The sequence below is a fragment of the Scyliorhinus canicula genome, chromosome 17 (genome assembly GCF_902713615.1).
Source record: "Scyliorhinus canicula chromosome 17, sScyCan1.1, whole genome shotgun sequence".
NCBI lineage: Eukaryota > Metazoa > Chordata > Chondrichthyes > Carcharhiniformes > Scyliorhinidae > Scyliorhinus > Scyliorhinus canicula.
The window spans coordinates 104,758,515-104,771,184 of record NC_052162.1 but is presented as its reverse complement, the minus strand read 5'-3'; the positions used below and the strand labels follow the sequence as shown (position 1 = coordinate 104,771,184).

The 12,670-nt window shown below is 43.2% G+C and overlaps 1 protein-coding gene across 1 annotated transcript; it reads right to left on the bottom strand.

Annotated features, from left to right (window-relative positions):
* Window positions 1–8,411: 8,411 nt before the first annotated feature.
* Window positions 8,412–12,358, bottom strand: LOC119951496 (probable G-protein coupled receptor 139). The gene is made up of 3 exons (XM_038774705.1): window positions 12,289–12,358; window positions 11,119–11,190; window positions 8,412–9,322 (listed from the first exon to the last, which is right to left on the bottom strand). Exons 1-3 carry the CDS (start codon window positions 12,356–12,358, stop codon window positions 8,412–8,414), a joined length of 1,053 nt encoding a protein of 350 aa, XP_038630633.1.
* Window positions 12,359–12,670: the final 312 nt, after the last annotated feature.

Genomic DNA, 12,670 nt, shown 5'->3' with positions numbered 1-12,670 from the left:
ATTGTTCACAATTTACATAGATGATTTGGAGTTGGGGACCAAGGGCAATGTGTCCAAGTTTGCAGATGACATTAAGATAAGTGGTAAAGCGAAAAGTGCAGAGGATACTGGAAGTCTTCAGAGGGATTTGGATAGGTTAAGTGGATGGGCGAGGCTCTGGCAGATGGATTACAATGTTGACAAATGTGCGGTTATCAATTTTGGTAGGAATAACAGCAAACGGGATTATTATTTAAATGATAAAATATTAAAGCATGCTGCTGTGCAGAGACGTGGGTATGCTAGTGCATGAGTCACAGAAAGTTGGTTTACAGATGCAACAGGTGATTAAGGAGGCAAATGGAATTTTGTCCTTCATTGCTAGAGGGATGGAGTTTAAGACTAGGGAGGTTATGCTGCGATTGTATAAGGTGCTAGTGAGGCCACACCTGGAGTATTGAGTTCAGTTTTGGTCTCCTTACTTGAGAAAGGACATCCTGGCACTGGAGGGTGTGCAGAGGAGATTCACTAGGTTAATCCCAGAGCTGAAGGGGTTGTATTACGAGGAGAGGTTGAGTAGACTGGGACTGTACTCGTTGGAATTTAGAAGGATACGGGGGGATCTTATAGAAACATATAAAATTATGAAGGGAATAGATTGGATAGATGCGGGCAGGTTGTTTCCACTGGCTGGTGAAAGCAGAACTAGGGGGCATAGCCTCAAAATAAGGGGAAGTAGATTTAGGACAGAGTTTAGGAGGAACATCTTCACCCAAAGGGTTGTGAATCTATGGAATTCCTTGCCCATTGAAGCAGTTGAGTCTCCTTCATTAAATGTTTTCAAGGTAAAGATAGATAGTTTTTTGAAGAATAAAGGGATTAAGGGTTATGGTGTTCCGGCGGGAAAGTGGAGCTGAGTCCACAAAAGATCAGCCATGATCTAATTGAATGGTGGAGCAGGCTCGATGGGCCAGATGGCCTACTCCTGCTCCTAGTTCTTATGTTCTTATGTTAATTCAGTCACAATAGATATTTATTAGACCATCTAGGATCATGAGTAGGCTATTTGGCCTCTCGAGCCTGTCCCACCGTTTAATACGCTTATGGCTGTTCTCATCATGGCCTCAACTCCCCCGTCCTGCCCATTTTCCACAACCCTTCAACCCACTACGAATTAAAACTCTGTCTGACTCCCTTTTAATTTACTCACTCTCCCAGCTTCCATCATACTTTGGGGTAGCGAATTTCACAGATTCACAACTCATCTCTGTTTAAAATTTGCTACCCTTTGCACCACCTTTACCGTGAACAGGCCCAGTTCTTTATCATCTCTTCCACTGCATTTTGATGGGATTCAAAGTAGCTAGGTCAAGGTGACGTTCGTCAGATCCAGCTTAGCATTTCCATCTGTTTGGACATTTTAAGTTCAGTGATTTTGCATTCACTGCGGGCAGGCTTTACTTTTGATATAATCTCGCCAAGTTCCATAGATCAGGCCGATGCAGTGACGTTCAATTTGCTCAGCTTTATTCTTGCAAGATTACACAAACTGGGAGAAGTCAAGTTCAGGAAGGTTAAATTCAATGTAGGGAGGGTTCTTCAGTACCATTTTCGCCAGCGTCAACCAGAGCCAGTTCCTGCTTATGGCTGTGTGGTAACACCTGAAAATTCAATTTCAGCATGGTGTATTTCACTGCCGGCAGTCGCGCTTCTACAAAGTTCGATTCATTGCGAAATTGTCTCGGGAAACACAGCGCACCCACAACCAACCCCAAAAACTCCACCAACTCCACCAACACCACCACCACCTCCCTTCATACCCCTTATAGTTGTGGCGGAGATAACCAGAGAATCAGTTCAATAATTTGATATTTAGCGTCACACTACATTTCAGTTTAATGTGTTTGCACTCAACATGTACAGTTCAGTGCAGCAGGCTTTAATTCATGCGGTTATCACAGGGGCAGCTGAGGTACGATTACTGTTTCAATGGGCTGGGAGAGCTCACTGACATAATATTTAGTCCACAAAATAAATAGGAAACATTGGAAGAATAAACAAAGCCGCAGGAATTGAAGTATATATAACTTTTACGTTGTACAGTGACTGAGTTAAATACGGAAAAAGTAAAACTGCTAGACTACCTTGTAATTTCTAACACCCCCCCCCCCCCCACACACACACTTTAACTCGCTCCACCCTCAATACACACATTAGTGAAAGAAATAAAGAGGGAAAATATGGGTGTAAGCAAATAATATTAAAAGGATAAAAATCTCTGTTTCAGATGGGCGTCTTCCATTTAAATTCTTCCTTCAGTCTAGCCCTACAGCTGGACGGTATGTTTCCCTCCAGTTCGAATGGTTTTCACTGCAGACTCATTAGGGCCAACAGACAGTAGGTGGCACAGCAGAGACGGAGAGAATTGTTTCCACCTTGAGGACCCATTGGCCCCTTTGTCAATTCACAGCAACAACAAGTAGCCAACATTCAAGAGAAGCAGAGAGAGAGAGACAGAGAACAGCACAGCTTCTCATTTTGGAGTCCGCAAGCCTCCTTATGGGTTCTCTGAAAACCAGATGCGGCAGGACCCAATCGCTATTTGTTGCCCGGAAGAATACTGTCCCTGGCAAATCCACTGACCCCCAGCCAAATAACCGAAATTAATTCCTACAAACTATCGGGTGCCATAACATCTGGGTTCTGTTGTTAAAAACTAAAACCTTAAAGCAATCGCTAATTCAGCACGGTCAGAATGATTATATTTATTGTGCCAATCTTTAATTTAAGTTTCTTTCATCTCCATTCTTTGCTCTCCGGATGCCCTCCGCTACTTTACCGTTTTGCAGATCACTGGAAATAATCCTCTCCATTTCAGAATAGACAGCCAATTTCCATATCTCGACCATTCTTTTCCTGATGTGGAGATGCCAGCGTTGGACTGGGGTGAGCACTGGAAAAAGCCTTACAACACCAGGTTAAAGTCCAACAGGTTTGTTTCGAATCACTAGCTTTAGGAGGATAGCTCCTTGCTCAGTTGAAGGAAGAGGTGGATTCCAGAAACAAAAAAAGGTCTGCTCCTCTTGCTCCATGTGGCAGGCTGGGGATAGTTCCAGTCCCCAGCGTCATCATGTGTGCAGGAAGTTTCTCCAGTTACAGTTCCTGGAAGCTCGAGTTTCAGAGCTGGAGCGGCGGCTGGAGACACTGTGGAGCATCCGCGGGTCGGAGAGGATAGCATGGATAGAGAGGTGGTCACACCGCAGACTCAGGCTGTGTAGGCAGGAAGGGAATGGGTGACCACCAGACAGAGCAAGAGAGCGAGGCAGGTAATGCAGGAATCTCCTGCGACCATTCCCCTGCAGAACAGATATACCATTTTGAATACTGTTGAGGGGAATGCCTCTCAGGGGAAAACAGCAACAGCCAAATTTGTGGCACCACGGTTGGTTCTGCTGCAGAGCGGAGGGGTGATTAGTGTGACAGTGCAATAGTTATAGGGGATTGAGTTGTAAGGGGAATAGACAAGTGTTTCTGTGGCCGCAAACGAGACTCCAGGATGGTATGTTGCCTCCCTGGTGATAGGGTCAAGGATATCTCGGACCGGGTACAGGACATTCTGGAGGGTGAGGGTGAACATCCACTGGCCGTAGTACACATCGGTACAAACGACATAGGTGAAAAAAAGGGATGAGGTCCTGAAAGCAGAATACAGGGAGCTAGAAAGGAAGTTAACAAATCGGACCTCGAAGATAGTGATCTCAGGATTACTACCGGTGCCACGTGCTAGTCAGAGTAGAAATGACAGGATATATAGGATGAATACGTTGCTGAAGGGATGGTGTCAGGGGGAGGGTTTCAGATTCCTGGGTCATTGGGACCGGTTCTGGGGGGGACCTGTATAAACTAGAGGCGTTACACATGGGCAGGACTGGAACTGATGTCCTGATGATGAGGAACTGATGATGGAACTATTTGCGAGAGCGGTTGGGGAATGTTTAAACTAATGTGGCAGGGGGATGGGAATCGATGCAGGAAGTCGGAAGGGCAGAAACAAAAGGCAATAAGGGGGAAAGTGTGAGGCAGAGAAGCCATAGTCAAAAATCAAAAAGGGCCACTGTCCAAGGTACAGTGAGTGAGCGGAGCTCAGTGAATAGGCCCAGTAATGCTAAAAGGAATAAAACGGGAAGTAAAAACATAAATCAAAAGAGACGTGGCAGGTTGTTGCACGAACATATGGTTCGGTTCAACGACAAGGAAAATAAGGAGAAACGTTAAGAGGAAGAATAATTTAGGGGAGGTGACTGATTAAGGTGTGAAGATTGAAATCAGAGGTAAAAAGCCAATATACGTGTACTTTACCTGAATGTTTGTAGTATTCAGAATAAGGTAAATGAGTTGATGGCGCAAATCATTGTGAATGACTATGATTTAGTGGCCATTACTGAAACATGGTTACAAGATGGTCAAGGCTGGGAGTTAAATGTCCGAGGGTATCAAACCATTCGGAAGGACAGAGTGGATGGCAAAGAAGGTGGTGCAGTTCTGTTATTTAAGGATGACATCCGGGCAATAGTAAGGGATGGCATCGGTTCAATGGAGGATAAGGTTGAATCGATTTGGGTGGAAATCAAGAATTGCAAGGTGAAAAATTAATTAACAGGAGTAGTCCATAGGCCACCAAATAGTAACATTATGGTGGGGCAGGAAATAAACAAAGAAATAACTGTGCATATAGAAATGGTAGAGCATTTATCATGGAGGATTTTATTCTACATGTCGATTGGTTTTACCAGGTCGGTCAAGACAGCCTTGAGGAGGAGTTTATAGAATGTATCCACGATAGTTTCCAAGAAGAGTATGTAATGGAACCTACGAGGGAACAAGCGGTCCTAGATCTGGTCCTGTGTAATGAGACAGAACTGATTAATGATCTCATAGTTAGGGATCCTCTCGGAAGGAGTGATCATAATATGGTGGAATTTAAAATACAGATGGAGGGTGAGAAAGTAAAATCAAATACTAGTATTTTGTGTTTAAACAAAGGAGATTATAATGGGATAAGAGAAGAACTAGCTAATGTATACTGGGAGCAAAGACTTTATGGTGAAACAGTTGAGGAACAGTGGAGAATATTCCAAGAGATTTTTCACAGTGCTCAGCAAATGTTCATACTAAAAAAAGGGAAGAACGGTAGAAAGAGGGAACATCGACCATGGGTATCTAAGGAAATAAGGGAGAGTATCAAATTGAAGAAAAATGCATGCAAAGTGACAAAGATTAGTGGGAGACTAGTGGACTGGGAAATTTTTAGGGGGCAACAGAAAGCTACTAAAAGATTATAAAGAAGAGTAAGATAGTATGGGCTAAGATAAATATTGGTCCTTTAGAAGATGACAAGGGAGATTCAATAATGGGAGATGAGGAAATGGCTGAGGGAACAGGTTTTTTGGGTCGGTCTTCACAGTGGAAGACACAAATAACATGCCAGTGACTGGCGGAAATGAGGCTATGACAGCTGAGGACCTTGAGATGATTTTTATCACTAAGGAAGTAGTGATGGGCAAGCTAATTGGGCTAAAGGTGGACATGTCTCCTGGTCCTGATGGAATGCATCCCAGAGTGCTGAAATAAAGGTCATCTATGTGCAGATCCACAAGGGATGGTCCTAAATGAATATTTTTCGTCAGTATTTACTGTTGAGAAAGGCACGAATGTTAGGGAAATTGCGGAAATAAAAAGTTATGGCTTGAGAAGAAAACATATTACAGAGAACGAGGTGTTGGAGGTATTAAAGCGCATCAAGATGCATAATTCCTCTGGGCCCTGATGAAATGTATCTCAGGAGGTTATAGGAGGCTAGGTAGGAAATTGCTGGCCCCCTAGCTGAGATATTTGAATCATCGACAGCACAGGAGAGGTGTCTGAAAATTGGAGGGTAGAAAATGTTGTGACCTTGTGTCAGAAGGGCTGTAGGGATCAGCCTGGGAACTACAGACCGGTTAGCCTTACTTCTGTAGTGGGAAAAGTGTTGGAAGGTATTCTGAAGGACAGGATCTACAGGCATTTAGACAGGCAATGGCTAATTAGGGAAAGTCAGCATGGCTTTGGCGGGGAAAATCATGTCTCACCAATTTGATTGAGTTTTTTGAAGGGGTAACCAAGAAGGTAGATGAGGGCAGTGCAGTCGATGTTGTCTACGTGGACTTTAGCAAGGCCTTTGACAAGGCACCACATGGTAGGTTGTTGCAAAAGGTTAAATTCCACGGAATCAAGGGTGAGGTAGCCAATTGGATACAAAATTGGCTTGGTGACCAAAACCAAAGGGTGTTTATGGAGGACCGTTTTCAAACTGGAGGCCTGTGACCAGTGGTGTGCCTCAGGGATCGGTGTTGCGTTCACTTATTTGTTATATATATTAATGATTTGGATAAGAATGTAGGAGGCATGGTTAGCAAGTTTGCAGATAACGCCAGGATTAGTGGCATAGTGGATAGTGAAGAAGGTTATATATGATTGCAACAGGATCTTGACCAATTAGGCATGTGGGCCGATGAATGGCAGATGGAGCTTAATTTGAATAAATGTGAGGTGATGTATTTTGGTAGATAAAATCAGGGCAGGACATACTCATTTAATGGGTTAGTAGGTTCGGTAGAGTTACAGATCAAAGAGATTTGGGGGTACAAGTTCCTAGCTTCTTGAAGGTAGAGTCGCAGGTAGACAGTGTGGTGAAGAAGGCATTCAGCATGCTAGGTTTCATTGGTCAGAATATTGAATACAGGAGTTGTTAAAGTTGGATAAGACATTAGTAAGAGCCCAAATGGAATACCGTGTTACATTCTGGTCATCCTATTATAGGAAGTTTATTGTTAAACTATAAATAGTGCATAAGAGATTTACGGGGATGATACCAGGACTTGATGGTCTGAGCTATTAGGGGAGGTTGGATCGGCTAGGACTTTTTCCCCCGGAATGTAGGAGGCTTAGGTGTTATCTTATAGAGGTCTACAAAATAATGAGGGGCATAGATAAGGTATATAGTCAACATCATTTCCCAAAGGGAGGAGTCTAGAACAAGAGGGAATAGGTTTAAGATGAGAGGTGAGAGATCTAAAAGAGGCCAGAGGACCAGAGATTCACAATCCAACAAATTCTTCTTTTTAGTGATTGATGATGCAGAGCCCTCATTTAGTCCGTTTCATCTGGCTCCACTCAAAAATTCCTTCCCCTATCCTTGAGTGGGCCACCTCTTTCCATGGCTAACCTCATGATCGCTATAGATGTATAAAAAGCCAAAGGAGTTACCGTAATCGTGTTTGCCAATAATGTTTTGTGACCCCTCTTAGCCCTCTTTACTTAAATTCTTACTTAAATGCCTTCTTCCAGAGCTTCGTCTGTTCTCAGCCTTCGAGCCTTAACAAATGCTTCCTTTTCATTTGGACTGTGCTCACAATATCCCTCTTTACCCAAGGTTTCTGCAATTTGCCATACTTATCCTGCTTCCTCCCAGGAACATGTCCGTCTTGAATTCCTATCAACAGACAATTAAAAGCTCCCCACGTGCCAGATGTTGTTTTCCCCTCAAACATCCGGCCATAATCTAGATTCTTCAGTTATAATTAGCTTTCCCCCAATTTAGCACCTTCACCCGAAGACGACTCTTATCTTTGTCCAACAGTACCTTAAAATTTACTGAATTATGGTCACGGTTCCTGAAATGTTCCTTTCATTATATCTGGGCCAGCTGGCTGGGCTCAATCCCCAATACCAGGTCCAGTACAGCCCCTTCCCTAGTTGGACTATCCACATATTGTTTCAAAAATCCCTCCTGGATGCTCCTCACGAACTCTGCCCCATCCAAACCCCTGGAATTGAGTGAGAACCCGTCAAAACAAGGGAAGTTAAAATCATCCACCACAACAACCCTGTTGCAAATATTTAAACACATTGACAAAATTTGCCTACATATTTGCTCATCCATCTCCAACAGGCTGTTGGGAGGCCTGTAGTAAACCGCTAACATTGTGACTGCACCCTTCCTATTCCCGAGCTCTAACCATATTGCCTTGCTTCATGAGCCCTGTGACGTGTCCCCCGCAGTACAGTTATGATATTCCTCTTAATCAGTAGTTCAACTTCCCCACCGCTTTTACATCCCCCTCTATCCCAGGTGAAACATCGAAATTCTAGAACGTTGCGCTGCCAACCCTGTCCCTCCCTGAACCAAGTCCCTGTAATGGCAAACTGATCTCAGTTAAATATAGAATATATAGAACATAGAAAATACAGCACAGAACAGGCCTTTCGGTCCACAATATTGTGCCGAACTTTTTCGGCCAATAGATGCCAATGATCCAGATATTTGAAACCCACCCTCCTGCACCAGCTGTTTAGTCACATGTTTCGCTGCATAGCCGTCCTCTTTCTCTTTTTCAACGTTTAAACAACTTAATAATTAGAATAAATGGATATGTCATCCCACTCTTTAACTCGGCTCTGATTTTACTCTGTGTCCCAGCGTAAATAAACGGGTTGATGCAGGAGCTCAAAAACTGAAACATGAATCCGAATTGCTGGATAATGAATATGGGATCACTAAAATCAGAAACAGAGGCATAGGGAACATTTACAATTCGGACATACAGAATCGTTATAAAAAACAATAAGTATAACATGATGAAGCTGCCCGAGATGGCGAAGAGTAAAACAATGGACTTCCTCCGTTTCTCCATCTCTGGGTCAGGCTGATTCGCTCCATTGACCTGGGCCCGAAGTCTCCTGCGGGTTATGTTGGCTGCGAGAATATGTCTGACAGTAATTGCATTCAGTAGTAGTATCAGAAAGAATGGGAGGCAAGGCGTCACAATCGACCGAATCCAGTCATAAGCGATCCATGCAAGTGACGTGTAAAATATTGATTTTAGGTTGCAGAACCAAGGTACGTTGTTTAACTCATACCTCGGTTCAAATAAAAAATACAGGAAGATATTTTTTACGCAGGTCAGCGTGCAGATGATTCCAATGACCCATGCCGCCGTCTTTTCAGTACAATATTTTATCTTCATCTTCTGACAACAAATTGCCACAAATCGATCAAAGGTGAAAGCGACTGTTAACCAGGCAGAGCTGTCAATAGCTGCATAATTTAAGGATGCGCGGAAACTGCATACTGGCGTAATGGACAGGAAACTCATTGGAAAATAGATTCCAACAATCCGGTTTAATATTACAGCCGTGACAATAACCAGGAGATCTGTCACCGCAATGGACACCAGGTAAATAGTGATACATCTGGAGAGGCCACAGTTTCTTCGACAGAGAACAATAATTACTGCCAGATTTGCTGCAATAGAGAGTGAGATAGAAATAGAGAGAGAGAATTATAAATGAGGTTCGGAGATAAGAGAATATGAAAGTTAGTAGTTCACATCACAACAGCTAAATCGCTGGCTTTTAAAGCAGACCAAGCAGGCCAGCAGCACGGTTCGATTCCCGTACCAGCCTCCCCAGACAGGCGCTGGAATGTGGCGACTAGGGGCTTTTCACAGTAACTTCATTGAAGCCTACTCGTGACAATAAGTGAAGCAGCTGAGGCTACCTCGTTGAATGTTTAAAGACACCGTGTTATTAGGTTTTATAATTATTTTTGCAGTAGTCTTTGTGAAATTTACACATTTGAGACATGCCCCGAACCAATAAATGATCCCTTGCGTGGCAGGACAACTGGTTCCATATCCTGATTAAAAATGAGACAGGGAAATTGCATACTTTGTGGAATTTCATAGAATTTACAGTGCAGAAGGAGGCCATTCGGTCCATCGAGTCTGCACCGGCTCTTGGAAAGAGCACCCTACCCAAGGTCAACACCTCCACCCTATCCCCATAACCCAGTAACCCCACCCAACACTAAGGGCAATATTGGACACTAAGGGCAATTTATCATGGCCAATCCACCTAACCTGCACATCTTTGTGACTGTGGGAGGAAACCGGAGCACCCAGAGGAAACCCACGCACACACGGGGAGGATGTGCAGACTCCGCACAGACAGTGACCCAAGCTGGAATCGAACCTGGGGCCCTGGAGCTGTGAAGCGATTGTGCTATCCACAATGCTACCGTGCTGCCCTAATTAACTAATGAGACATAACTGTGATAAGGAATAAACAAGAACTAGGTGCAGGAGTACATCATTTGGCCGCTTGAACCTGCTCCGTCATTCAATAAGATCATGGCTGATCTTCTCGTGGACTAATCTCCACTTAGCCGCTCGCTCACCATAACCTTTAATTCCTTTACTTTTCAAAAATCTATCTATCTTTGCCTGAAAAACATTCAGCGAAATAGCCTCAACTGCTTCACTGGGCAGGGAATCCCACAGTTTTTCAACTCTTCGCCTGAAGAAGTTCCTACTCAACACTGTTCCCCTTTATTTTGAGGCTATGTATCCCGTTTCACCCGCCAGTGGAAACAACGTCCCTGCTTCTATGTTATCTACTCCCTTCATAATTTTATATGTTTGTATAAGATGCCCCCTCATTCATGTGAATTCCAATGAACATGGTCCCAGTCTACTTACTCAGTCTTTCCTCATAATGCTATCAAATCCGGAATCAAGCAAGTGAATCTCCTCTGCACCGCCTCCAATGCCAGTACATTATTTCTCAAGTAAGGAGACCAAAACTGTACACAGTACTCCAGGCGTGGCCTCACCGACACCCTACACAGTTGCAAAATAAACCTCTCTGTTTTTAAACATCAACTCTAGCAATGAAGGGCAAAATTCTATTTGCCTTCTTAATTTCCTGCTGCGCCTGAAAACCAACTCTTTGCGATTCATGCACAAGGACACCCAAGACCCTCTGCACAGCAGCACGCTGACATTTTAAAAACCATTTAATGAAATAAAACGCTCATCGAAAGCAACTGGTAGATCAGGAAATAATTATTGAAAACATCGAAGCGGATAAATAACCAAACAACCACCTATGAGTGCGGAGACTAATAAAAAAAAATCCTTCGCTCAGGATCAAATGGCTTCCTTGCAATTTATTCCTGCAAAATTGTACACTGTTAGAAAATTGGGTGGAGCACTTAGTCATAATTATCCTCAAGGACAAGGAGGTGAAGGGGCAATTTACCTTTTTCTGACTTGGGGGAAGGAACATTGCGGAAAGCAACATCACGTGGATCTTCGGCGTCCGTCTGAAACTCTAGAACGGGCAAGTGATGGGGTCTAAATTGAAGGAAGATCCGCTTACTGTTCAACACTACCTCTGTGCTGCACTGCGTCACCGGGATGCATCACCAACTGTGCTCTATAGTGGGTAGTGAAAATAAACATTTTCACCTTAAGTGTGAGAGATACCAACCAATTATGGACCCTCACTCAAAGTGGAAGTAATGGTGAATGTTCGAACAATCAGAGATATTGCCCGGTAATAGGCGCAGAGACAAATGCAGCAGTTTAGAATTATCAACAGAAACTAATGTGGAAGAAGAGAGCTGGTCCGAAATGATTAGTGGGAACAGAAATACATTGCTCTGTGAGTTCTGAGCACGTGAGAATATTACATTAAAGAGCAGCTGCGAAAATGCTATGAGATCTGCAATCACTTCGGTGCCCAGTAATGTTCCATAAATAGGTATAATCATTAAGTTCAGTTGGGGATCATTCAAAGACGGATTCACTGCAATCAAAGAATCTATGGTGGGTATTATTCCGTCCCTGCCAACCTCAGCAGCCAAATAAATCTGCGGATACAGTGATTACTGTATGATCATTTACCCACAGTAACGGTGACAATAACGTAAGAGAACGGCAATTATACTCTGATAACTCACTAACTGTGTGTGTTGGTTCCATGACAGGGAAAATGTTAATGTCACAATAGATTTACATTACCGTGGCCTTTTGGTAATTCAACCGCAATAGCATTGTAAGGAACAAAATGGGAATGCAGGACATCGTGATAACCCACTCGCAGTAACTGTCAATAGTGAGCCAGAAATACGTTTAGATCCGGGGACGTAAGCAGTGAATCGGAGTGAAAACGTTGTTAACGGGCTGGAATGACGCTATTAAAGGGATGAAATTATAGCATTAATATCACAAAGTTATGTCGGTAACTGAAAGCAGACTTATCGTTTTAAGTGGGAAAATTATACTGTAGCATGCAGGTAAAGGATGGAGGGGGATTATGGCACAATTAAATTGAACAAACGGTATCCGTATCGTGAAGAACCTCGACTGACATAATTTGTGAAAATTAATTCAGCTAAGCTGCTGCTAACTTATTACAACACTTTACCTGGAACACCGATAGCTGCAATGACGGGATAGTAAATGGCAAACAACAGCCCTGTTGGCATTCCATGCATTTCTGACAGAGGATCTGAGCACGTTCTGCAATTCTCTAAAAGCAGGGCCACATTTATACATGATGTTAGGCTCCAGGGAACCATTAGATGGTTCTTTTTAAAGAAAACAGCAATTACATTATTGTAACAAACTGATTAGTGCAGCTGCTGCCCTGCTGTTGTTTATATTTGACGGACGAAAATGTTTGTTGACAAGATCTGACACAGTTATGGTGAAATACGCATATGTTATACAATTATCCAGTTTTTAATTGTTTTTTAACATGCAAAATATACGTGTACCGCCAAATTACTGCTGTCCAGTTCTGACCG

Bases quoted from the DNA above. Each gene is read 5' to 3' on its own strand.
- LOC119951496 (XM_038774705.1), bottom strand. From the start codon at position 12,358: ATGCATGGAATGCCAACAGGGCTGTTGTTTGCCATTTACTATCCCGTC. The intron at 11,191-12,288 runs GTAAAGTGTTGT...TGCCCGTTCTAG, and splicing joins TGCAGCTATCGGTGTTCCAG to AGTTTCAGACGGACGCCGAA. The intron at 9,323-11,118 runs GTAAATTGCCCC...TCTCTATTGCAG, and splicing joins TTCCCCCAAGTCAGAAAAAG to CAAATCTGGCAGTAATTATT.